A 24,829-nucleotide genomic window follows, 5' to 3' on the forward strand; every position below is an offset into this window, starting at 1 on the left:
GCAGCTCTCAGGCATGCTGCAGGCTGCTCAGATGGTCTCTGCTGAGACTAGTTGACCTTGAAAGAAGCAAAACTGTACCAACATCTTAGTTCAGCTGCAGAAATGGGCTCCTCTTTGTGGGAAGAGCTTCTTTGGATTCTCCCCTGCCCTTTGATGTGGGATTTTGGACTGCTCACAGGTGATGCCACAAAGAGGGAAAATCTCTCCTCTGAGGTGGATGTAAAGGACTTGAGGGCCTGACCGTGGGCCCCTCAGGGAAGGGGAATTAAGCAGCTCGATGCTGGGTCAAGTGCATGGTCCGAGCTGCCCTGCAGCATCCCGGAATATGGCCTGCCACATCCCTTTTCCTCGGTATACAACTCAAACAAGGCTCTTAAAGCAGGAATGTTGCAGGGCTGGCAGCTGGGCTCCCTCCAGGATCCTCCTCCAGCTGCCCTGCATGAGGGTTGATGTCTCTGCTGGCATAGAAGGGACTCTTTGGCTAAAAGGGTAAAGGGGGAAATAAAGAGCGCCTGGCCCTGGGATTCAGCAGGGTGCTGCAAGTGCCAGTCCTTTGGGGGTTTGAGGTGCTGAAGCTCTGGCTGTTGTCTGATGGCCCCTCATTTCCTGTTGGAGCAGATGGCATACTGCCAGCACATCGGTGTGGAGTTCATGTTCATCAATGACCTGGAGCAGTGCCAGTGGATCCGGCAGAAGTTTGAGACCCCAGGCATCATGCAGTTCACCAACGAAGAGAAGCGCACACTGTTGGCCAGGCTGGTCCGCTCTACCAGGTACCGTGGGTGGGCTTCACCTTTTCCATATCTTCCCCAGGAGGTTTGCTCCCAGCCAGTGATGTAGCCACCAGCTGAGTCACATCTTGACATCATCTGTTGCCGTCAGCGTAATAAGCAGGTTGATGCCAGTGAGCTGCCAGCCTGGCAGGATCATGTGCTGGCAAACAGCTTGAAAATGTGGCTGATCCTGAAAGAAAAGATCTAAAAATAAGGATTAAGTGCTTCACAGTGTTGGAGTGGGGGGAAATGGCCAGCTGAGCTCTGTGGGAAGACACTGAAGTGACTGTTGTGCGCTGCATGGTACCAGTTTGAGCATCAGTCAGTGCTGTGGCTCTCTTGGTGCAGTCCCTGTCCCTTCTTTGGTTTCTGCCCTCAGCCGTAGCCCCGGCATTGATCCCTCCCTCCCTTTGCCTTCTAGGTTTGAAGAGTTCCTCCATCGGAAATGGTCTTCAGAGAAGCGTTTTGGTCTGGAGGGATGTGAAGTGCTGATCCCAGCGTTAAAGACCATTATTGATAAGTCAAGTGAGAAGGGAGTGGACTATGTGATCATGGGGATGCCCCACAGGTAACCTTGCCTCAAGCCATGGTGCTGCTTGGTGCGGGTAGAAGTGGGGGGGGATGCGGGGAATGCTGCTGAGGTTTGGTACTGGAGGGCACACTGGTTTCTGCCATCACCTAATTGATCTTGGTTGGTGATAAACTTCAGCTGGAGAGCTCAGGCCTTGGCTGCTCTCTGCTCATCAGGGTCTTCCCAGCTTCTTTGTAAATTCATTTGGAGAGGGGTGGTGGCTTGAGGTCAGAGCTGGCATCGTGCTGGAATCCCAGCACCTGCCCACTCTGAGGCACCACAGCAAGTACGTAGTACCTGCGCTGAGGGATCTTCAGACTCCTTCTGAGGAGTCCCCGTCTCTGGGTGACCCCACAGCCATTGCAGGAGGTGTAGGCTGTGGGAGTGGGGGGTTGTAGATCACTGTCAGCATGCAATGGCTGTCAGCAGTGGCCTTGCTTTTGCAGGGGACGCCTGAACGTTCTCGCCAACGTGATCAGGAAGGAGCTGGAGCAGATCTTCTGCCAGTTCGACTCTAAGCTGGAGGCAGCTGATGAGGTGAGCTTCTCCCCCTACCTGCAGCAGACTGCTGCTGCCTGTCCCTGAGCAGTCCCCAAGGACTGTGGCTGGGTTGTGCTACTGCTACTGTGCTACTTGTGTGACAAGTGTTTCCACGTTGCAAGCACACCTGGGTGATGGGAGTCTTAGTAGAGGTATCAGTGCTTATCTGTCCTTCCTGTCCCGGGGGTGATGTGTGCTGGTGTCTCCAGTACAAGCTTGGCTGTTGGCAGCTCTCCAGGGCATGAACCAGCCTTGGGGTGGATGCTGAGAGGATGGGAAGGTGGCCAGGAGCAGAAGTTAATTTGTGCCCCTGGTCCCCATCTGGGGTTCTGAAGCAGCTCCAGAAGCAGCTTTGTCACTGCAATAAACTCAGGCTCCAAAGCTTCAGCATCATAAGCTGGGATGATATGGCTTTTGGGAAGCTGGGCTGAGCTGGCTTGATCCTGCCATGATCTTCATTGGGATTTCAAGGTGAGAAAGCAGCGGCCTGGGGCCTCAAGGTGTCCTGATGGGATACCTGGCCACATATTGGGAATGTTGCCATGGATGGCCGTGCTGCTGCAGTGCTGGTAGAGTTCAGGGTCTTTGCCCAACCTACCACACTTGCTTCATCCCCCACACCTTCAGCTGTATTTAGATGGGCTGGGTGCATGTCTGAAGCTGGTGGTGGTTTGGCACCTGGAACAGACTTTCCTGGGTGCCAGTTCAGCTCCTTCGGTGAGTGTCTTCTGTGTTGTGGCAGTACCTCCAAAAAATGCCACCTTCTTCCAGCCTTGGGGCCAGCACGCTGTCTCCTTCCACACCCAACAGCCACTCATGCTCCTGGGGGTGACTCTCTTCTCCTCTCCACTAGGGCTCCGGTGATGTGAAGTACCACCTGGGAATGTACCACCGGCGGATTAACCGCGTCACTGACAGGAACATCACCCTTTCCTTGGTGGCAAATCCATCTCATTTGGAAGCAGCTGATCCTGTTGTTCAAGGCAAGACTAAGGCAGAGCAGTTTTACTGTGGAGACACGGAGGGGAAGAAGGTGAGTGCTGCTCAGATGCGTGTAGTGAAGCCTAGGCTGGATGGATTTTGGTGGAGACAGGCTGGTGGGAAAGTGAAGTAACTTGTCTGCTTTCTGTTTGATGTGCTCCTTCCCCTGCTGTCACCCTGACTTTGCTCCCCCATCCTTCCCTTCTGTTTTTGGAGATAACCTGGGGAGGGGCTTGCCCACCCTAGGCTCCCATCGCTGAATTCTTTGTCTCTGAACTGACTAAGCTGGGCTATGGGCACAGCAAATGGACAACCCCTGACTGAAAGAGAGGGACATGAGCGGAACCCCAAGGCAATCCAAGCACCACCCCTTGGAGGGCTTGGCAGCAGGATCTCAATGTGACTAGAAATAACCATTCCTAGGACTGGGAAAGCTGGAGCTGGCAACAGGAGGCAGTTCTCCACACCCCGGTGGGAAGGGGCTGTAGGGAGCTGTTTGCTGTGTGATTCATTGCAGACCTGTCTCCAACCCCAAGAAGTGGAAGAGTGAGATCCAAAGAGCTTCCCTCCCTCCTACACCCCAAGGGCTGGGTATAAATAGACAGATCCTGTCCTCGCCTGGCAGGCGGTGTCCTCAGCCAGCCCCTGGGATAGTGACAAAATAACGTCAGTGGCTCTGAAGCTCCTGGGTCTGCTCCTGCCCATGGGGCTTCTGGGCTGAAAGTGTGAGGGAACAGGGCTTTCTTCTCTTCTTTCCAGTGAGAAAAAGGCTTTGCTTTGGGATGTATGTATTTGGGAATGGGATTTGCTGCCCAGGTGGGGCATACCAGGTGTTGTTTTGCTGTCTGCTCAGGGTGCCCCAAGTGTGCTGACCTTGCTGGGGTGGGGCTGGTGGCCGCAGTCTCTGCCAGTGGTGTGTCAGCCATGGCTGACTCCACTCCCATCCCCTGGGAAGGCACTGGATGTGTTGATGAGCTGCTCCTTGTCCTTTCTGGAGTGCTGAAAGCTCATGGGGAGGAGAGCTGGGCCGTTTCCTGATGATGCCCTGCTCGTTGTCCCTGATAACAGCCATGGCTTCCCCCCTCCCAGGTGATGTCCATCCTTCTGCATGGAGATGCTGCATTTGCAGGGCAGGGCATTGTGTATGAGACATTTCACCTGAGTGACCTTCCCTCCTACACCACCCATGGCACTGTCCATGTTGTGGTCAACAACCAGGTGAGGAGCAAATATCCTGTGCTTGTGGGTCCCTGGCAGAGTTGTCTCTGCAGCCTCTGGGCCAGGGAGTAGCTGGAACCAGCAGCAGCTGTTTCCTTGCCAGTGTTCCTGGCAGGAGCCCTAACCTGGGGTCAGCAGGGGGTACTTCTCACCCAGCCCCTTAACAGCAGCAGCTTTTGAGCCCAGTCTGGTGCAGAGATGATACAACCTGATGCTCAGTGTGCGAGGTCTGACAGGCCTGATCCTGTCTGCCACCATGGAAACCAGAGGCGTTTCACTGGGACAAGCCTGTCCCCACAGCTGCACCAGGTACCTGGATGTGCCACTGTGTCCAGACACGGGAGATAGGCAGGTTGAGCATCCACAGCCCAGCTGAGCAGCTGAGCTGCTCTTGGAGCTGTGTGGACAGTTTCCTGGGACAACAAAGTGCAGCTGCCTCATGCTGAGCCAGCTGTGACACCAGTGTCCAAAGAAGGAGCTGCATAGCAAAGATGTGTCCCAAATCCAGATGGTAACACCGTGCTCATCCTGTTTCCTCTCACTTGCTACAGATTGGCTTCACAACAGACCCCCGGATGGCCCGCTCCTCCCCATACCCAACCGACGTAGCCCGTGTGGTCAACGCGCCGATCTTCCATGTCAACGCAGACGACCCTGAGGCCGTCGTCTATGTGTGCAATGTGGCAGCAGAATGGCGAAGCACCTTCCACAAGGACGTGGTGGTGGATTTGGTAAGGAATGTGGTACAAGTCCCTGAAGCTGGGATTCTGCGAGGGGTACGCTTGGGTCCCTCCTGGGCTGTTCAGGACCCTCCCTCACATGACCCAGGTATCTCCCAATTGCTTTTGGAATGGTAGGTCACAGGCAGCTGCATTCAAAGGATCTTTCCTTTCCTGGCAGGTTTGTTACAGGCGCAATGGGCACAATGAGATGGATGAGCCTATGTTCACGCAACCCCTGATGTACAAACAGATCCGGAAACAGAAGCCGGTGTTGCAGAAATACGCAGAGCTGCTGATTTCCCAGGGGGTGGTAAATCAGCCAGAGTATGAGGTACCATCTGTGGGGCCTGAAAGGAAAACTGCCGGTGGCATCTCCGGGGAAAACTACTTATGTGGTTCAGACCTGGGTGTGAACCGTACGAAGGGCCCACATGGGCCTATGGGAACCACGTGCTTGTGCTTGTAACCTAAAGGCAGCTGAGCTGTACTGGGGTTGAGCGCGTGCTACAGACCTGGCAGTGATGGAGTTCAGAGCCAAGGCTCTTTCTTGAACTGTGCCAGCTCTGAAAAGTACAGGAACATCTAGTTCAAGGATCACCCTGTGATCAGCGTGGAACAGGCCATGCAGCTCTGGATCACTGCAGCACAGTGCTTAGGATTGCTGTGGCCACAGGTATCTGGGGCAGATCCTGTCCTGGTTCTGCTCCTTGGGCAGCTTGCAACGCAGAGGCTTCACCAGCCCTGCGTGCCCTGGCACCCCCTTTCTGCATCAGTAGGGTTGAACACAAGGTGTCAGCTCTGAGCGTAGCAGAGCTATGCCTCGGGGTACAGGGGTCCCAACTGTGGCTGTGCTCTCTGAGGCTGAACTGCACAGCTTTTGGACTTCCTGCCATGGGGACCACCTCTGCCCTCCAGCACCCTTGCAAGCTTATGTCAAGGTCCTCAGGCTCAACACCCTTGTTTGGAGATCCCCTGTTAATGTTTGTCTGCCTCCTGGTTCTGCCTTTCAGGAGGAAATTGCCAAGTATGATAAGATTTGTGAGGAGGCCCATGCCAGATCCAAGGATGAGAAGATCTTGCACATCAAACACTGGCTGGACTCACCTTGGCCAGGTAAGGCTCTAGCAGAGATCTTGAGGCCATAGCAAAGTACCTGGCCTTTCTAGAGCCATGGCAGAGATTTTCTAGTAAACCACCCCGCAGGGGAGGTTAGTGGTGCTCTTCTTGTTCCTCATGTCCCCACCTTTGCTTTTGCAACCTTTGCTCGAGGGTGTCCATGACCTAACGGATCTGGAACAGCTCCTGCAGCATGGTGTTTCTCCTTCTCTGACAGGTTTCTTCACTTTGGATGGGCAGCCCCGGAGCATGACCTGCCCTTCCACTGGCCTCAACGAAGAGGACCTGACACACATTGGTCAAGTGGCCAGCTCAGTGCCAGTGGAGGATTTCACTATCCATGGAGGTCGGAGCTTGTGAAAGCTGTGCCAGACTGGGCATTTGTTCAGGAGAGATGTGAGATAGGGCTGGAATGTGGCCTGTAAGGAAGGGACATACTGGACCACTTCAATATGTGCGGGCAGCAGGTCAAGGGTGGGGATCCTCCCCCTGTGTGCTGCCTTCTTGAGAGCTTGCCTGGAGCACATGTGCAGCTCTGGGGGCCCCAGAAGAAGCAAAACTTGGACCTGTTAGAGCAGGTCCAGAGGAGGCCTTAAAAATCATACCAGTGCTGGAGCCTCTGTGCAGGGACTCCAAGAGCACTGAGTGAGTCTAGCCCAGAGGAAGGAAGGCTCCAGAGAGACCTTAGAGACCCTTCCAGTGTCTAAAGGAGCTTCCAGAGAGATGGAGAGGCACTTTGCACCAGGGCACAGAGTGACAAGACAAGGGGAAATGGTTTCTCACTGCCAGAGGGCATTGTTAGATGGGATATTGGGAAGGAATTCTTCCTTAGGAGGGTGGTGAGGCCCTGGCACAGGTTTCCCGGAGAAGTTATGGCTGCCCTGGAAGTGTTCAAGGCCAGGTTGGACAGGGCTTGGAACAACTTAGTCTACTGGAAGGCGTTCTTTCTAGTGCAAGAAACACCTGTGGCAGGGGTTGAGCTGGATGATCTTTAAGGTTCCTTCTCACTCTGAGAACTTGTTCACGAGGGAGCTGTGAGTAAGGAAAGTGAACCGAGGAATTGCTCTTCTTTGGAGCTGATCCTTCCCTGCAGTCCCGATTCCTCATCCATGGTTCATCCCTCCGGAAGAGATGAATCCATTCCTCTGCCCACAGCACTTGCAGTCTGTCAGTCCGTGGGCTGGTTGTGGAACAAACCTGGTGTCACTGGAGCTCTGTCCCATGCTGGCTATGAACCGGCTCCTGTCCCGGCAGGTTTGAGCCGTATTCTGAAAACCCGTGGGGAGATGGTGAAGAACCGGACGGTCGACTGGGCTCTGGCAGAGTACATGGCTTTTGGCTCCCTGCTCAAAGAGGGCATCCACATCCGCCTGAGTGGCCAGGATGTTGAGAGGGGGACATTTAGGTAAAGCCCTGCTTTTGGACGCTTTAAAGGCAATTCCAGCCTTTCTAGAAGGGATCCAAAGGCTGATGATGAAGTTACTCTTCTCCCTTTCCAGCCATCGCCACCATGTCCTGCACGATCAGAATGTGGACAAGAGGACGTGTATCCCCATGAACCACCTCTGGCCCAACCAGGCTCCGTACACTGTCTGCAACAGCTCCTTGTCAGAGTACGGTGTCTTGGGTGAGTGAGTAGGGTCTGTGCTCACTGCCCATGGTGAGGCTGCTCTGGAAGGGTAGTGCAGCCCTCTCACTGTTCTATTCCTCAGGATTCGAGCTGGGCTTTGCCATGGCCAGTCCCAATGCCCTGGTGCTTTGGGAAGCCCAGTTTGGGGATTTCCACAACACTGCTCAATGCATCATCGACCAGTTCATCTGTCCTGGGCAGGCCAAGTGGGTCAGGCAGAACGGCATTGTCCTGCTGCTTCCCCATGGCATGGAGGGCATGGTAAGGGCTCCCCTGGCTCACCCTGGAGGCAGAACCCTGGACAGCAGTGGCACGGACAGAGCACTGCCCGTGATGTGGCAGTGCCTGATGTTGGGTTCTCACTCTTGCCTTGGCCCAGAGTGCCCATTCCCCTTCTTGGTCCCCGTAGGGTCCTGAGCACTCCTCTGCCCGCCCGGAGCGATTCCTGCAGATGTGCAACGATGATCCTGATGTCTTCCCTGTGAGTGGTGGCCCCCATGGTGTGGTGCTCAGCCTGGCCCTCCTGGGATTGGGTTGGGTGGAGGGCAGCAGTGTCCATGTGGGCTTAGCACAGTGGGAGCCAGTGGCAGGAGACATCGGATGCCTTGGTCTTACGCTGCCTGGAGGGTTTGGGGAAAGGGCCTGAACCTAGTGCTCAGGCTGCACCTCCGTGGAACCTGGGCCTGTGGCATAGTCTGAGGCAGAGGTGGCCCTGAAAGTGGCATGAGAAGGGGTTGCTAGCCACCCCCATTGGCCAGACCAAGGTGGAGGACACAGCCCTGGAGTCTCTCACAGGCCTCTGTAGGTCTCTGTGTGCCCTGGAGAGTGAGGGGAGGGAGAGAGGGCTGGGGACCACTCTTCTCCCTGCTGCTGGAGCCACAAAGCCAAGAGGTACCTTGTGTTTCCTGAAATCCCCTCACCTGTGCTGGCCGAGGCAGAAGCTGGATGACTTTGATGTGCGTCAGCTCTACGAGTGTAACTGGATCGTCGTGAACTGCTCCACTCCAGCCAACTTCTTCCATGTCCTCCGGCGCCAGATCCTCCTGCCCTTCCGCAAACCGGTCAGTGCCAGAAGCTCCATGCCCAGCTTGGTGCCCAGGCAGGGTGCCGTGTCCCTGCTGGACTGGGATAGGGCGGGGAGCAACTTCTTCCTGCACCTCAGACATGAGCAATTGGCCTCTGCCTGGCCAGGGACCTCATGGTGCTCAGGACTGGCTTGGCGCTTGATGCGCAGCTGATGGCTCTTGTGGGCTGCAGGGGCTGTGGCTTCCCAAACTCCATGGGGAGGTCAGGGCTGTTGGAGCCAACAGACACCGCTACATAATCTCATTCAGCTACTTCTAGTCAGCTCCAGCCACAGGACAGGCAGGTCCCTGGTAGCCCTCTGCCTCTTCCCCAGGGTACATGCCAACCATGGGATGGTTGCTGCTGTCGGGAATGGGTGCCCAATCTGGCAGAGCACTGCAGCTGAATGCGAAGCAAATCTCTGGTAGCTGCTCCCTTGCTCAAACAGGATGGGCAGGGGAGGGCAGGCAGGTGGCTGCTTGAGCACTGGCTTGCAGGGGAGGTGTTTCTGGCAGGGCTGACCACCTTGCTCCGTCTCTTATCCCCCATTCCAGCTGATAATCTTCACTCCAAAGTCACTGCTGCGCCACCCTGAAGCCCGCTCCAGCTTTGACGACATGCTGCCAGGTACAAGTACCACAGAGCCACTACTTGTTCTCCCCGCACCACTCCGCAGGGTGAAGGTCAGGAGCCCGTGGCCTTGGGTAAAGTCTGCCTGGCAGCAGCCTCCCCGGGCTGGAGAGTGGTCAAGTGAGGCCGGGGCCTTCTCCTTGGCACATGGGAGCCCCCCCTCATTAGGCCTGAGGCACCCTTGGGAGACTTAGTTCAGTGGTCCTTTCTTCAGCAGCAGCCACTTGCCGCTGGGATCTGGGAGTCCCAGGTGGCACGTGATGGTTTGTGGTGGGAGTTGTGCCTGTACCTGGGTCAACTGACTGCCTGAGAGTCCTGGCTCTGCCTCTCAGGGTCCCAGAAGGGGCTGGCATGGGATGTGGGTGCAGTGGCTGTTGGCACAGTGTTGTGAACTGCTGTGGCTCAGGGTGCTGTTCTCTTCTTTGGCAGGCACCCACTTCCTCCGTGTCATCCCTGAGAGTGGCCCTGCGGCCCAGAACCCGGAGCAGGTGAAGCGGGTGCTGTTCTGCACCGGCAAGGTGTACTATGACCTGACCCGTGAGCGCAAGGCTCGGCAGATGGAGGCTGATGTGGCCATCACCAGGGTGGAACAGGTGAGAAGGGTTCTGCCACTGCCATGCCTGTGGGCTGGGAGTTCTGCAGCCCCTGAGGCACTGCCCTGTGTCCCCTGTGACACCATTCTGTGTCCCCCGCAGCTCTCCCCGTTCCCCTTTGACCTCCTCCAGCGGGAAGCTCAGAAATACCCAGCTGCTGAGCTGGTGTGGTGCCAGGAGGAGCACAAGAACCAGGGCTACTATGACTATGTCAAACCCCGGCTTCGCACCACCATCAACCGCGCAAAGCCCGTCTGGTAAGAATGCAGGGGGTGGCTGTGAGGCTGGGAGAGAATTGGTCTGCACAGACCCTTCTCATGGCCCACTTTCTCCCTGGCAGGTATGCAGGGCGGGAGCCAGCAGCTGCCCCTGCCACAGGCAATAAGAAAACTCATCTGACAGAGCTGCAGCGGCTCCTCGACACGGCCTTCAACCTCGATGCCTTCAAGGACCTGGCCTGAGCGCCGGCATGGCGCAGCATGCTCCTCCATCTGTCTGTCCATCTCTCTGTCCTTCGCTCGCCTCCCCCCTCAACTACAGATCTTGTCAACCCCACACTGGTGCCTGGAGTCCTTGTCTGCCTCATGCCAGGGTGGTACTGGTGCAGCCACCCTGAGAGCTGGGCAGTGATTCCTTTCATTGGAGATCCTGAGTGGGGGTCGAAGGAGGCGATCTCCCGGATGGGCTCGTTGTTGGCATCTCCAGCGCCCACCGCGTGCTCCCATGGGAGGTCCTTGGTGGGTGGGGCGACGGGGCAACCCCAGCTGGGACTCCCTGTTGGTGTTCCCAGAGCCCACCGGGCTTTTCGGTGCGACGCAGGTTTTTCAGCTGCAGGAGGGAGGGCGGGTGGTACGCCTACCACACCTCCTCGCATAGCCGTAGTTGTGCTTTCACACACTGGGGCGCACACGGTGTCACCGCATACTGTCCGTGCGGCGCGCGCGGGTCCGCGTTCCCGCGCGCAACCCGTTCCCAGGCGCACACGCGTCTCGCGGTCCCGCAGCGCCCGTCGTGCCGCCACACGGATGTTGCTCTTGGCGCCCCGCGCGCGGGGGCGCGCACTCCTCTGTTCCCCTCACCCGCGCTCCCCGCCCGCAGCCCGGACCCCTCTTCGGCGCTCGGCTACCCGCGCCTGACGGGGAGAGGGCGGGGCCTGCATACTGATGAGAGCGCGGTCCCATTGTGCGCGGTGGCGGCCTGGCCCCGCCCCCGGCCCCGCCCCCCGCGGAGCAGCGGCCGCGCGCGGCTGAAGATCCCGCGCAGCCTCGGCGCAGCCGCGCGCGCCCCGCGCCGCCAGGGCCATCTTGGGCCGCCGCCGCGGTGAGAGCGGGAGCGCCGGGCTGGGGGACGGGGGGGAAAAAGACGGGTGGGGCTGGCGGTGCCCCCGCGGGCTTCCCCCGCTGTGCTGGGGGTGGTGGGGGCGGTTGCCATGGCAATGGGGGGGGGGGCCCGGCCCCGGGGCCTGTCCTTGCGGTGCCGCTCGGGAAGGAGCGGAGGGGGCTGTCACCGCCGGCGAGGAGCGCCGGGGGCCGGTGGCTGCTCCCGGGAGCCGGGACAGGCCCGCCGCGGGTGTTCCCTTCTCCGTGTCTTTCCTCGCGGCGACCCCGTCTTCGCCGCCCTCCCGCGGCGCCGGGAGGAACCGAAAGCGCCGGTGACCCCGAGGGCCCCCGCTGCCGGGCTCGGCTGGAAATACCCCTAGCAGCGAGGTGCAATGCCGGGTGGGGGGCCGCATCCCTTCCCCGGGAAGTCCCCGTGGTTCCCCCCGCCGGCAGGCGCGGGGGAAGCCCCCGGCGCCCGCCGCCCCGGGAAGGTCTGACGCCGCGGTGGCCGGCGCGGGGGAGCGGCCCGGAGCGGGGGCGGCGCGTGCCGGCCGGCGCCCCGTGCCAGCCGCGGGCCGGACGCCTCCCGCGGAGGCTGGGGGGTCGCGAAGCCTACGGGCTGTTTCCCCCCCTCCCCCGGCCTCTCCGGGGGCGGCCGCCCCTCACCCGCCGCTCCACTGCTTCCCGCAGCCCCAGTGACAGACGGTGCCGCCGTCCCGCAGTGCCCGCCGCGGCCTCGGAAGACCCAGCCCACACCCGCTGATGAGCTCCATGAACCCCATGAAACCCTCGCTGCCGCCTGCGCCCCACGGGTGGGCGCCGGGGCAGCGTCCCTCCATCCACCCAAGCATCCATTACCCTCCATCCCTGCATTCTTTCATCCATGCATCCATGCATCCATCCTCGTGACTGTTCCTCCATCCTTTCCATTCTTCATCTCTCCATTTCCTCACTCCCTCCATCCCCCAGTCCCCTCTGTCCCTCCATCCCTCTGTCCTTCATCTTCATTAATTTGTTTTTCTTTCTAGTGATGGTTCATTTGCATACGAGGCTGTTCCTTGGCAACCAAACACCAATCAGCCGCCGGGATCCCTCTCCGTGGTAACCACTGTCTGGGGTGTCAGCAACCCCTCCCAGAACCAGGTACCAGCAACACCCCTGCCCCAGGGACGCCCTGCACCTGGATGCCACTGCCCCTGCCTGACCCACTGCCTCCCACTGCACCCTCCAGGTTTTTGGCAGCCCCATGGGCCCTGGGGGGAGCAGCTCCAGCACCCCGTTGCTGCCTGGCATGGCAAGCACCGGCTCGGGCGTGAGCTCACCACCGTTCCTGCCACAGCAGCCCTTTGCTGAGGGGGCACCAGGGAAGGGGTATGTGCAGCCAAGTGTCTATGGCCGCAATACCTACCCCAGTGGGCCAGGCTTCGCTGCCAGGTAAGGCCAGACCTGTGCTTTGTGGCCTGGTATGTGCCCTGCTGCAGGGCCACTGCATGCCCCTTCCTGCTTCTCTGTTCTCCAGCTACAATGGTGGCCCGAGTGGCCCCGGAGGGATGGGGCTCCCCTCGCACGCCAGCCGGGCCACTGCTGATTTCACCCAGGCTGCAGCTGCTGCTGCTGTGGCCGCAGCTGCTGCCACAGCCACGGCCACGGCCACAGCCACAGTGGCAGCGCTGCAGGAGAAACAGAGCCAGGAGCTGAGCCAGTACGGTGCGGTAAGAGTCTGACTGAGGCAAGAACGGGGGATCTGACAGCCCCTCCTGCCCTGCCATGACCTCTCTCTCTTCATTGCTGCAGATGGGCACAGGGCAGTCTTTCAGCAGCCCGTTCCTGCCTCATGCCGGGCCTCGTGGCCCCAACAGCATGAGCCCGGCTGGCATGGCAGGTGTTGTTGCCCCCTCTGGTGTCTCCCCTGTGAGCATGAGCCCAGTGCGGGCACCCGGCACTGGCCCGCTTTATGGTGGGCAGCGAGTGCCTCAGCACACCTACCCTGGCTCTCCCCAGAGCCAGCAGCTGCCCCGCCAGGGCCTCAAGCGGGCATACTCCAATGAGGTGAGTGCTGCATTGGTGAAGGTTATAGCATATGGTGACCCCGTTTCCCACTGGTGCTGACTCCCTGGCCCCACAGGGGTACCCAGCACAGCAGTACCTCCAGGGCGGGCAGTACGCTGCAGCTGGTGCCCAGTATGCCCCCAGCGCCCCCCAGTCCTCCGCTCCGTCCCCCTCATACCCTGGCCACAGGCTGCAGCAGAGCATGGGCCAGTACCTCTCCGCTTCAGGCAGTGGTGGACCCTATTACAAGGTACCACAGGGGGAACGGTGGGCAAGGGGTGGAGGTCCGGGTGTCCGCCATCCCCCGGTGCCAGCCCCTGGAGACCCTCCTCCTCCCATAGCCAGCTGACCAGTTCAACGGGCAGAGCGCCAGTTTCAGCACCTACAGCCAAGCAGCCATCAATGGGGTGAGTCTGGCAGCAGGTGGGGTGGGGGCTGTGCTGGCCTGGCTGGATGCTGAGGGCACGTGCTGCCTCAACAGCCGGGCCGGTCGCTGCCGGGGTACCCCAGCTCGCCGCTGGCCGGGAACCCCACACCGCCCATGACGCCAGGCAGTGGCATCCCCACCTATGCATCCCCCGGTCAGGATGTCAAGTCACCCTTCTTGGCAGACATGAAGCCCAGCGTTGCCCCCCTGCACCCATCCTCTTCGGGTAGGTGTCCCTGGTGCCGGTGAAGGGGGGTACTTCACAGAGATGACCTCCATGCCTCAAGCAGCATGGTGTGGGCCTCACTTCTGGCAGCTCTGTGGCCTTTGTCCCTTTAAATGGAGGGTGGGAGGGGCTTCAGGGAAGGGGGCGTGATTACTGACAGGGTTTGGGGGCTGATTGAGGCGGGGGTGGGCTGCCTTTGAGGGTGGGAGAGGGTAGTGGGAGGGGCTTGTTAAAAGAGTATGGCCTCAGGGGACGTGGCTTTATCAGGAGTGCTGGTTTGGTGGGGGGCTTCTGTTTTTAAGGTGGGACCATCCGGATTGGGAGGATCTTTTATAGGATGTGGTTTCCTGGAGCGAACGGGAGGAATCTTCGGTGGGATGAGATTCCTCTATGGGGTGGGAGTGGGGTGGCCCCGGGGGTGGGGCCACTTTGGGTGGGAGGAGCTTCCTGCCTGGGCCTGTGGTTTCCGGGGTGGGCAGGGCCGCGTGGTGGAGGTTGGGCTTCCTGCAAAGGTGGATTCTTGTGCAGTGGGCGCGGCGTAGTTGGGGCACGGCCAGGGTGTGGCTGGGGGCCGGGGAAAAGTGTCGGTTTCCTTCATGGCGGCATCCCGCAGGGCCGGCCCCCGGCGAGGAGTTGCGATTGACCTTCCCGGTGCGGGACGGCGTGGTGTTGGAGCCCTTCCGCCTGCAGCACAACTTGGCTGTCAGCAACCACGTCTTTCAGCTCCGTGACTCTGTCTACAAGACCCTCATGATGAGGTGGGGGCCCTGGGGCACCTTTTGTAGTGTCACACAGTGCTGCTCGAGGGGTGCTGTATGGCACCGTGTGGTGTGGTGCGCGGCTGTGCTGAGCAGCACAGCTGGGCACCGCATGGTGCCGTGTGGCACAGGGGTGTGTGGTGTGGTATGGCTTGGCACGGTGCTGTCCTGCATCATGGCGCAAAGTGTGGCTTGGCGCAGATGTACTTGCCGTGGTTCAGCACGGTGTCACGGTGTTCGGCATGTTGTGGCACAGCACGGTGGGATGTGGCGTGGCCTGGAACGGTGCTATGCTGTGGTGCTGTTGGGATTTGTCACAGTGCCATATGACACAGCGTAACACGGAATGGCTTAGCACTGCACGGTTCTGTGTGGCTTGGAGCAGCATGGTGCGGTGACATGCTTTGCGGTGGCTCGCGTGCAGACACATCCCCTGCCCACACCCTGCCTGCCCCCAGGCCTGACCTGGAGCTGCAGTTCAAGTGCTACCACCATGAGGACCGGCAGATGAACACCAACTGGCCGGCCTCCGTGCAGGTGAGCGTCAATGCCACGCCACTCACTATTGAGCGTGGTGACAACAAGACCTCCCACAAGCCGCTCTACCTGAAGCACGTCTGCCAGCCCGGCAGAAACACTATCCAGATCACTGTCACCGCCTGCTGCTGTGTGAGTCACCAGGAGGGTACCAGGAGAGGGAGGGTGATGGCTGGGGCCACAGCTCAGCCTCCCATCTCTCCACAGTCCCACCTGTTCGTCCTGCAGCTGGTGCATCGGCCCTCGGTGCGCTCGGTGCTGCAGGGGCTTATCAAAAAGCGCCTGCTCCCCGCTGAGCACTGCATCACCAAAAGTGAGCACCTGGGTCCTGGGGGTCAGGAGGATGCACTGTGGCAGGAAGGCCACAGCAGGATGGGGGTGATGGTGCACTATTGGCCAGGTGCCACCGCAGTGCCACCCCCATCCCCATGTCCTGGTTCTGACCCTTGGTGCACCTCGCCCCCACCTGCCCAGTCAAGCGCAATTTCAGCAGTGGGACCATCCCGGGGACACCAGGGCCGAATGGTGAGGACGGCGTGGAGCAGACGGCCATCAAGGTGTCCCTCAAGTGCCCTATCACCTTCCGGAGGATCCAGCTTCCAGCTAGGGGTCATGACTGCCGGCACATACAGGTAGGGGTGGTGATGACAGGGTGTTGGGGGTATCCCCCACACAATATCCTGCCCCCTCCATCTCAGATGCTGCTCTCCCCGACAGTGCTTCGACCTGGAGTCATACCTGCAGCTCAACTGTGAGAGGGGGACATGGCGGTGTCCTGTCTGCAAGTGAGTTGGGGCCACAATGGGGCCGTGCCCTGGTGTGCCTGCCTGCGGGACAAGGGTGTGTGTTTCACTGCCTGTGGGGGATGTATTTCCTTTCCTGGGAGAGGAGTAGTTCTTGCCTTAGGGGGAGGTTCTTGTCTGGTAGGGGTTCCCTTATCTCACCCTGCCCTCACTCTGCCTGCAGTAAGACAGCCCTGCTGGAGGGGCTGGAGGTTGACCAATACATGCTGGGCATCCTGATCTACATCCAGAAGTAAGTGCCTTCTTTTTGGCTGTTTGTCCATCCTTGCCTGGTCCTGTGCCACCCCCGAGGGTGCAGCCCGTGTCCCCAACCTCACCTCCCCTGCCCTCCTGCTGCCCCCAGTTCGGAGTATGAGGAGATCACCATCGACCCGACCTGCAGCTGGAAACCCGTCCCTGTCAAACCTGATGTCCACATCAAGGAGGAACCGGAGGGGCCAGCACTGAAGCGGTGCCGGACACTCAGTCCTGCGCACATGGTGCTGCCCAACATCATGGAGATGATCGCGGCCCTGGGGCCTGGCTCCGTGCCCTTCCCGGCATTGTCACAACCTCCAGCGGGGGCTGCCACCGACTATGGCACCCCGGGTACGGGGGGACCCATGGGGGACAGGACCGAACACCATCCCTCCGTGTGTGTGCCCCAATTTTCCCCGTTTCCCGTCACAGGTTCCAGCTTTCTGGGTCCTGGGGGCTTCCCTGAGCCTTTCACGGCTCCTGGCGTCCCTGGCACCTCAACGCTGAGTGACTTCACACCAGGCCCCCCCTCCATCTCCTACCAGCCCAACATTCCAGGTGGCCTTCTGGCCACTGAGAAGCCTCCTGTGCCCCCTCTGCCTGCACAGGTCAGCTGGGCTGTGGGTGGCGGGGACTCCTCCCAAGTCCCCATGTCTCACGGTGGGGAGACCGGGGGGTCCCAGGGGAGGGAGGGGGTCTCATGGCTATGCTCTTTCCCCCCACTCCCCAGCTTCCCCCACCAGGACGAATGGAGCCATCTCACCCCGCAGTGCAGACAGGGCTGCACAACACTCCCTCGGGCGGCCAGCCGGCCTCCACGTTGCACTCCCGGAGCGCAGTGGCACGGCAACCCCTGGGACCCCCGGCCCACTCTGCTGACCTCATCTTCCCCCCCACACCCAGTATGGCCATGGCAGGTGATGGCTCAGAGCCTACCCTCGACGTGAGTACTCAGGGGGGTGGACAAGGGTCCTGCTGCTGGCTCGGGACCCCAGCTGCTGCAGGGGGCTGGGCAGAAGCTGCAGGGAGCCGATCATCACACGCTGTCACCCCCAGCTCCTGCCTGAGCTGACGAATCCTGACGAGCTGCTCTCCTACCTGGGGCCCCCTGACCTCCCCAGCAGCAGCAATGATGACCTCCTCTCTCTCTTCGAGAATAACTGAGCCATCCTCGCTCCCTCCTGGGGCTGGGGGGCAGCACTGTGTGCCCCTGCCCGCTGCAGAGCTGGGACCCTCCACAGCGGGGGCTTTCTCAAAGGGCTGCGATGGGACAGAGGGGCTGAGCCCCCCCAGAAGCACAAGGCTGTACATAGTGTAGAAACACTACTGCTCCCCTGAGACTCCCCATATTTAAAGGCAAGTGCATCACTGCGGGGCTGCCCGTGCCCCCCTGTCAATGTGCAAATGCTGCTGCCCCTTATACCGCACGGGTCTGGCGTGGGGTGCGGAGCTCAGCTCCCAGTACCCCCGCGCAGCGTTGCCCTGTATGTCCCCGATGGCTATTAAAGGATCCTTCTGCAGGGTCATGTGTGTACCCCTCCATCTTTTGTCATCCCGCTGTGGGGCTGGGCCCGCGACCCCTCTCCGGGCAAGCAGGGGGGATCCTCGGTTGGCGGGGGGATCCAGCGCTCTCTCCGGGCTCAGCCGAGTAGCGAGGGAATCCTGCCCTATCATCGGACGTGTGGCGTCAATCATTAACCGGGCCCGGCCGGGCGGTGCTGCAGTCTCGACGGCGGAGGAGGAGAGTCGGGTGTCTCCCCACGTCGGGCGGTAGGCTGCCAGGGCTGGGCCGCAGCTCGGGCAGCTCCAAGCCCCGCATGCCTTGATTCGGCCGCATCCCCGCCGTCCCCCCGGAAAAGTCCCGCACGGCGGCCCACCGCCGCACCCGCCTCTCCTACGGCGGTTCCGCTCCCCCCCGCCCTCGCCCCATCCCGCCGCTCCTTGCTCTCCGCACGGCGCATGCGCGCCGCGCCCTGCCCAGTGCCGGAGCGCGGCCCCCGCCCCGCCCGCGCTTTTTTTCCCTTCCCCCTCTTTCAAACGCGGCACCTCCGATTGATCGCCTGCCCTGCCACTCCGCCACTCCGCCAGCGGCCGTTGGCTGGCACTAGGGGGGAGGCGGGCCCTCCTCGGCCCTATATAAGGGGCGGCAGGGGGCTGCGCTCCTTCTGCTGCGCCGCGCCCGCCGCACGGACGAGTGTCTGCTGCCCTGCTCGTGTCTCGCCATGGCCAACCCCGTCGTCTTCTTCGACATCGCCGCCAATGGCGAGCCCCTGGGTCGCGTCACCTTCGAGGTGGGCGCGGGAGGCCACTGGGGAGGGGCGGGGGGCGTCGTTGCCATTTCCTTGCCGGGCGCGCGGGGCCGGTGGGGGGCCAGCAGCAGCCGCCGCGCGTGCGCGGCGGGGGCGTGTTGGTGGGGCTGCGGCGCCCCTGGCCCGGTGGGGTGAACAAAGGGCCCCGCAGCGTCGCGCTCGGGGGCCTCGAGGAGCGGCGGCGCGATGCCAGCCCAGGGTGTGCCGTCGTCCACGGGAGTACCAAAACCAGGGGTACCTGATCCGGTACCGCTGGTTCCCCGTTAGCGCTGGCCTCGCTACCACCGTGTTCCCGCCGCGCCTCCACTCCGCCCCGGGGCCGGAGGGGGCGCGGCAGCTCCCCCCCACTGCGGGTCGCGGCCGTGGCTGCTTCGCCGCCATTTTATCGCAGGGTCCCCGGAGCATCGGGATGAACCGTGTCGAGCTCCCGGTCAATGCTGCCCGAGTCTGGGGATACCGGCGGAGAGTGCCGGCAACCCGATCGCCAAGGGATTGTCGCTGGAGGGCAAAGCATTTGTCGCCCCGCCCGGGGCGACAAGCATCCCTAGCAGGCTGGGCCTGCTCCGGGCGCTGCAGCTGCTGCAGATTCGGGGCCGCGCTCCCGCACGGGTGGCGCATCCAGCCCAAGATCCTTCTGAAGCGCTGGGAGGCGGCGTGCGCGCCCCGCCCAGGAAGGCTTCAGGCACATTAATGTTTAATTTAATCCAGGCCAGCGGAACGAACCCTTCTCTGCCCCTCTGGTGAGACGCGCGATGCCGCAGCTGTTAGTTCAGACCGTGCAGATAACGGTGTGAGGCAGGGAGGGATGTAGAGCTGCTGGCATGGCTGAGAAACAGCCACGCGAAGGGGGTCCCTGGGCTCTGAGCAGTGTCTGGGGGAATTCCCGTGGTTTGGAGGTGGCTTCGGGGAGTGGAGGGCAATAGCCAATCACTAGCCCAGATCTGACAAATGCTTTTCCTGTCTTCACAGCTCTTTGCAGACAAGGTCCCGAAAACAGCAGGTTGGTAAAGCAACTTTCACTCCACTGCAATTGCACCAAGCCCCAGTACTGTCCTGAGCACAAGACAAATAAAGTCGTTCATGGTGGGGTTTCATTTCCTTTTTAGAAAACTTCCGTGCTCTGAGCACTGGTGAGAAGGGATTTGGCTACAAGGGGTCCTGCTTCCACAGAATCATTCCTGGGTTCATGTGCCAGGTGCGTGGTGCTCCTGCTGCAGGGGGTAGGTGGGTGGGTGAGACGATGTGGCACTCAGGTGGGTTTTGGAGTTGGATGCTGGCAGATTTAGGGTGGGAGGTTGGTTCTGCCTCTTGCCCGCACCCAGTTCCAGAGTGTTCCTCTGCACCCTTGACCTGAAACGCTGCCTTTTCACAGGGTGGTGACTTCACGCGCCACAATGGCACTGGAGGAAAATCCATCTATGGGGAGAAGTTCCCGGATGAGAACTTCATCCTGAAGCACACGGGCCCTGGTATCCTGTCAATGGCAAATGCCGGCCCCAACACGAATGGCTCCCAGTTCTTTATCTGCACTGCCAAGACCGAGTGGTGAGTTGTGGGCTATGGGAGGAGAAGCTTGGGGATCTGCTTCTGGGAGATGTCCTCTGTTGGGGGACATCGGGGACCAGCTGTGACTGGTGCTTCTCTGGCAGGTTGGATGGCAAGCATGTCGTCTTTGGCCGTGTCAAGGAGGGGATGAACGTGGTGGAGGCCATGGAGCGCTGCGGCTCCAAAGATGGCAAAACGAGCAAGAAGATCACCATCACTGACTGCGGGCAGCTCTCGTAAACCCTTCTCTCACCAACTGACCATTCCTTGGGCAGCCTGGGCACCACACCCTACTGCAGCTCACCCGCTCCCACCCCAGACCTGATGTACTGCTGCGTTTCTACTGGGTCACGGTCCCACTGGGCTGCAGTTACCTTTGAGTCTAAATAAAACGAGTTAAACTACATACACCATAGCAGTCCCCTTCTGTCCCCCAGCTGAGGAGGGCGGGGTTTGGCACTGGTGGGGGAAGAAAAAGGAGGTGTTGAGGGGGCAGGAGGACCCCTGCCTGTGGGGTGGTTACACCAGGCCCCCAGTATGATCCAGAGTGAAGAGATTAGACTGGTCTGGGCACTGAACTGATCCATGGGGGTCCTCAGTGCTTCAGCTGGGGAAGGGTTCTGTTCCTTTACCCACTGCCCTGTACTTTTTAAGTACAGTATAAGTATGGGAGGAGCAGTGATATCCACCTTGAGTTGCTTTGTGGGTCTGTTTCAACAGGTGACACCAGGCAGAGCTGGTGTGGGCTGTCCTGGGAAGATGAGGATCCCAGTTGTTTCTTAGTTTGAAGGTGGTTCTTACAGATGTCCCAGTGGTCCCTGTTGGGGGGGTGCTGTCCCAGCTTGGGGGTGCCAGCTCTTAAAATTCTGGGTTTGCCGCAGTTCCAGTTGGGAATGGAGTGATTGGTATGCCCAGTTCAAGGCTGGGTGCCCAGCTCCAGGGTGATTCCAGGGGTTCCAGTTTAAAGGCGCCTGGATGGAAGAAAACTTTAGGACCCTGTGGGTCCAGCAAGGCAAGGTCTGGCCCCTTGCCCCCTTTTGCATTGTACCTGCAGTACCTGAAGGATGCTAAACTCCCATCCCCTGTGCTTAGAGCTGCACCACCACAACCCACATGTGGTCTTTGCCTGGGATGAGACCGTCGTGTCAGTGAGGTGGCCCCACAGTGCTGGCAGTGCAGCCCGCAGGGTCCAAGGGGAAGATGAAGCTTGCAGCAGCTTCTGCCCCATCCCCCCCACCCTCTCCGGGAGCCACCAAGGTCGGGTGCCCCTGGACCGCAGAGTAGAGGGGGGGGGGGGGGGGCGGGTGTGGGCCTTTTGGTGATGCCTCAAAACAAGGGGACTGAAGGGCTCTGAGCTGGTCCCGCAGGGCACATCTGGTTGAGGGGTGGAGGCAGACGTGTTAGGTGCCTACCTAGGGCTAGGACGGGCCAGTTCCCTAGTGCTCTGTGGGAGATGGACTGGTTTTCCAGGCACAGGTAATGACTGTTGGTTCATGGCCCAGCTCTTAGAGGTGCTGGGGCAAGCAGCTCAGCTGTTCAGGCGCAAGGGATGGTTGCTGGTGTCAGAATAGTTTGCACCTTCTCCAGCCTACCTTGAGGAAGAAGGAATGCCTGCTGATAGCTGAGAGTCTGGTCTATATGGGTGGGGGCAGGACATTCCTCTGGAATGCTGGGATGCTGAATTGCTGGGACTCCCAGGACAGTTTCTTCACAGCCAGTACAAGGGAGGAAAAGAGATTGTACTCCTGTAACAGGTGAGCCACTTCACCTTCAATGCCCCTCTGTCTCTCCAGACCATCACTGCCAATGAACTGGGAAATGACAACGGTATAATGCTCTGTATAATGTTCCTCCACGTGGCTCATATGCATTGAGCTTTGGGTCTGTGAGTAACTGCATCATGAGGCTGACTCCTTGACACATGTCTGGGGTCTTGGTTCAGCCTGCTGAAAATTTACAATGAGCATTGCACCCCTGACTGGTGGGTTATGACACCTGCCTTTCTTTCCCTCTCCCCCCACCCTGGAATTCTCTCAATATCCCCCAGGGACTCACAAACTCCCCTGGGACTACACAGATCTTCAAAGAACTCCTCAGGGGAGTTCCCCAGGGACTCCCAAATCCATTCTGGGAACCCTCCAAAAGAACTCCTTTGGATCTGGACCCTTCCAAATCCACCCCAGGACTCCCGGTGTTCCCCAGGATTCCCTTGAATCTCCCCAACCCGCCAGGGATGCCTTGGTACCCTCCAACTGCCCCTCACGAGTCCCTCAAATCCATCTTGGTAACCTCAACATCCATCAGGATCCTACTCCAACCCCTGTCATCCTGCCAGGTCCCCCAAATCTACCCAGGGTCCCTCCGAATCAACCCTGGAAACCCCAAATCCCCCTCACCCCCCCCCCCCCCCCCCGACTCCCCAAATCCACCCTGCACCCCCCCAAATCAACCCCGGGATCCTCACAGACAATCCCTGGGATACTCCAAATCTGCTCAAAGACATCCCGAGCCCTCAAATTCACTTACAAGATCCCCCCCAGACACCCTCTACTCCCTGGGACCTCTCTGGCAGCCCCCAAATATAACCTGGAAACCTCTCCATCCCAGGACTCCTCCCAAACACCCCTTGGACCCTCCAAGCCCCTCCAGACTGCCCTCCCCCAATCCACCCTGGAACAGCAAATTCTACCCTCAGAATCCCCACAAACATTCTCTGGAACTGTCCAACCCCCTTGAGACCCCCTAAATCCACCCTAATATACCCCAGAGTGACTGGGAACTCCGCTCCCCTTGGGACCTTCCAACCCCCATTACATGCCCCAAATCCACCAGACACCCCCCAGGACCCCTTGGGGTTCTTCACCACCCTCTGGATCCCCCAAATCCACCCTGAGACGCACAAACGTCTGCTGAGAAACCAGTGGGACCACCCAAATACACCCCGGGACCCCCCCTAAGCACTCCCTGGAACCGTCTGGGACCACCCCTACACAAAGCTCCACCTCAACACTGTTCCAGCCCCACCATGTCCTTGCCCTTCCCCCACCACGTGGTGGCCTTGTCCTCCCTCAGTGTCCTTGTGTGCCTCCTGATGTCCTTGTGTCCACCCATCCCCCAGATGCCTCCCAGACTGGATGTCCCCTGTGCCCCTTCTGCTGTGGTGGCACTATCTCCCTGTCACATTAGGGTGTCCCTAGAGGGTTTTCTCCATGCCCCCAGGGTGTCACTGTGTTCCTTTCACCACCGTGGATGTCCCCAGGGCGGTGCCCTCCAAGTCTCCATGCCCAGGATATCCCCAAGATGTCAGCCCTTGTCCCCCTACGTGGGGTGTCCCCAAGGTGTCCCCGTCCAGTGTGTCCCTGTCCCTGGGGTGTCCCCACAGTGTCCCTAGGGTAACAAGCAGGATGTTCCCATGTCCCCAGCATGTCTCCAAGGTCTCCCCAGGCTGTCCCCATGTCTTCCCGTATCCTAATGTCTCCCACAGCCCCCCTCCACATCCCCTATGCCCCCCCCATATCATTCCCACTCCCGTGCCTTCCGTGACCCCTGATGTCTCCGCGTCCCCCATATCCCACTCACGTTTCCATGGCCCCACGTGTCCCAGCATGTCACCGCGTCTCCATGTCCCCCTATGCTCCCAACATTCCCCATGTCCCCCTACATCCCACTCTACCTTCCCCTGTCACAGGCACAGGAACTTTGCTTGCTCTTCGCCCAGGGGCTCCCTTACTATTGGTATTGCCCTGCTGGTGCTTTAGGAGGTGAGGGCCAGGGGGGCCAAGGGTGATCCAAGGGGGATCCTCCTATGGAGTTGAGAGAGGGTTCTATGGGCACTTGGAGGGGAGCTGTGGGTACTGGGAGGAGTGAGGTGGGGGGTGTCCAGAGGGGCTGTGGCAGATCCTATGGGTTCTGGGCGTGTCTCTGGGGGATTCGGGGGGGTCTAGGAGGATCTCTATGGATGCTAAGGGGACATAGTTGGGGCTGTGGGGGGCTACTGGGAAGTGCCATGAGAGGGCCCCTTCCCCCAGTGGGAGGTCTGTCAGGGTATCAGGGGAGGGTCACTTGATATTGGAGCGCACTCCCCACTACTAGGGGCACAGGGTGTTTGAGCTGCCTGTGGTTGGATTTGAAAGGGCCCTGTGCCCTAAGAGTGTGTTTAGGGGGTTGCTGCCCCTGGGAGATGCCGTGAAGGAGTGTCCTGGGGTGACTTTATGATAGCGGTATCCTCAATTGCCTGGTTTATGTTACATATTAAGGGGGTTGCTGAGGGGCTTCATAGTGCAGGTGATGGAGAACACATACCTGCGCTCACTGCCCGCTGCTTCATCTTGTTCCCCAAGGACCTGCAACAAGCCCAACACCTGCAGGGGTTCTAGAGGGGGACCATCTGGTGGGGGACACCCCCAGGATCTCCACACCATGACTCAACCCTTGGCACTCTCCCACAGGGACCACCACCCTGGGGGCCCTCCTCCTGACATCTTCACATCCCTAATCTTATTTGGGACCCTGAGGGATCCCCACGTTGAGACATCCCCCACCTGGGACCCCCTTCTGCAATAACTCTCCTGGGGTACCCCCACCATTGGACCCCCACCTCTGGAGTCCCCAAAAATTCCCCCAGTGACACATCCCAGGGTGGGGCTCCCCTTCCTGACTTCAGCACACCTCAGATCATTGTGGGTCCCCACCTATAATTGTCCCAGGACCTACTCACTGGAGGGACATCACCCCCAAGGGGACATCTCTAGGATTCATACTCTATTGGGGACCTCCCTCA

General features: G+C 60.0%; 3 protein-coding genes across 11 annotated transcripts in view; all 3 read left to right on the top strand.

The window, feature by feature from the left end:
- The window catches only part of OGDH (oxoglutarate dehydrogenase), a 28,154-nt gene extending 17,760 nt beyond the window's left edge, over window positions 1–10,394 (top strand). For 4 of the 5 annotated variants that reach the window (XM_058859524.1, XM_058859521.1, XM_058859523.1 and 1 more), the window contains 18 exons: window positions 619–773; window positions 1,195–1,341; window positions 1,791–1,881; window positions 2,738–2,917; window positions 3,955–4,083; window positions 4,635–4,814; window positions 4,984–5,136; window positions 5,816–5,918; window positions 6,139–6,267; window positions 7,176–7,326; window positions 7,421–7,548; window positions 7,634–7,812; window positions 7,961–8,032; window positions 8,490–8,612; window positions 9,171–9,243; window positions 9,676–9,839; window positions 9,942–10,096; window positions 10,180–10,394. In XM_058859524.1, coding sequence (XP_058715507.1) covers window positions 619–773; window positions 1,195–1,341; window positions 1,791–1,881; window positions 2,738–2,917; window positions 3,955–4,083; window positions 4,635–4,814; window positions 4,984–5,136; window positions 5,816–5,918; window positions 6,139–6,267; window positions 7,176–7,326; window positions 7,421–7,548; window positions 7,634–7,812; window positions 7,961–8,032; window positions 8,490–8,612; window positions 9,171–9,243; window positions 9,676–9,839; window positions 9,942–10,096; window positions 10,180–10,300 — 2,433 coding nt within the window. In that variant the 3' untranslated portion in view covers window positions 10,301–10,394. Of the gene's footprint in view, window positions 1–618; window positions 774–1,194; window positions 1,342–1,790; window positions 1,882–2,737; window positions 2,918–3,954; window positions 4,084–4,634; window positions 4,815–4,983; window positions 5,137–5,815; window positions 5,919–6,138; window positions 6,268–7,175; window positions 7,327–7,420; window positions 7,549–7,633; window positions 7,813–7,960; window positions 8,033–8,489; window positions 8,613–9,170; window positions 9,244–9,675; window positions 9,840–9,941; window positions 10,101–10,179 lie in introns of those variants that run through there. The other variant, XM_058859525.1, reaches the window with a different exon arrangement.
- Window positions 10,395–10,445: 51 nt separating this feature from the next.
- ZMIZ2 (zinc finger MIZ-type containing 2) lies at window positions 10,446–18,113 on the top strand. 5 transcript variants are annotated; one of them, XM_058859529.1, is made up of 18 exons: window positions 11,069–11,159; window positions 11,849–11,970; window positions 12,187–12,301; window positions 12,390–12,592; window positions 12,678–12,870; window positions 12,953–13,207; window positions 13,284–13,457; window positions 13,549–13,614; window positions 13,689–13,860; window positions 14,474–14,618; window positions 15,077–15,287; window positions 15,363–15,468; window positions 15,630–15,787; window positions 15,873–15,940; window positions 16,122–16,190; window positions 16,302–16,803; window positions 16,926–17,138; window positions 17,252–18,113. In XM_058859529.1, the coding sequence occupies exons 2-18, from the start codon at window positions 11,921–11,923 to the stop codon at window positions 17,357–17,359; spliced, it is 2,808 nt and encodes a 935-aa protein (XP_058715512.1). In that variant the 5' UTR covers window positions 11,069–11,159; window positions 11,849–11,920; the 3' UTR covers window positions 17,360–18,113. The 5 variants fall into 5 exon arrangements, with proteins under 5 accessions (XP_058715513.1, XP_058715512.1, XP_058715511.1 ...); XM_058859531.1 differs by lacking the exon at window positions 11,069–11,159 and having other exon boundaries at window positions 11,235–11,970; window positions 16,302–16,546; window positions 16,628–16,803; window positions 17,252–18,110; XM_058859530.1 differs by lacking the exons at window positions 11,069–11,159; window positions 11,849–11,970 and adding an exon at window positions 10,446–10,576 and having other exon boundaries at window positions 17,252–18,112.
- A 239-nt stretch (window positions 18,114–18,352) lies between these two features.
- On the top strand, window positions 18,353–20,455 carry PPIA (peptidylprolyl isomerase A). Its single transcript, XM_058859550.1, has 5 exons — window positions 18,353–18,486; window positions 19,474–19,504; window positions 19,611–19,699; window positions 19,877–20,049; window positions 20,154–20,455. The coding sequence occupies exons 1-5, from the start codon at window positions 18,418–18,420 to the stop codon at window positions 20,287–20,289; spliced, it is 498 nt and encodes a 165-aa protein (XP_058715533.1). The 5' UTR covers window positions 18,353–18,417; the 3' UTR covers window positions 20,290–20,455.
- Window positions 20,456–24,829: the final 4,374 nt, after the last annotated feature.

This window comes from Poecile atricapillus, chromosome 29 (genome assembly GCF_030490865.1).
Source record: "Poecile atricapillus isolate bPoeAtr1 chromosome 29, bPoeAtr1.hap1, whole genome shotgun sequence".
In the NCBI taxonomy this organism is placed as follows: Eukaryota; Metazoa; Chordata; class Aves; order Passeriformes; family Paridae; genus Poecile; species Poecile atricapillus.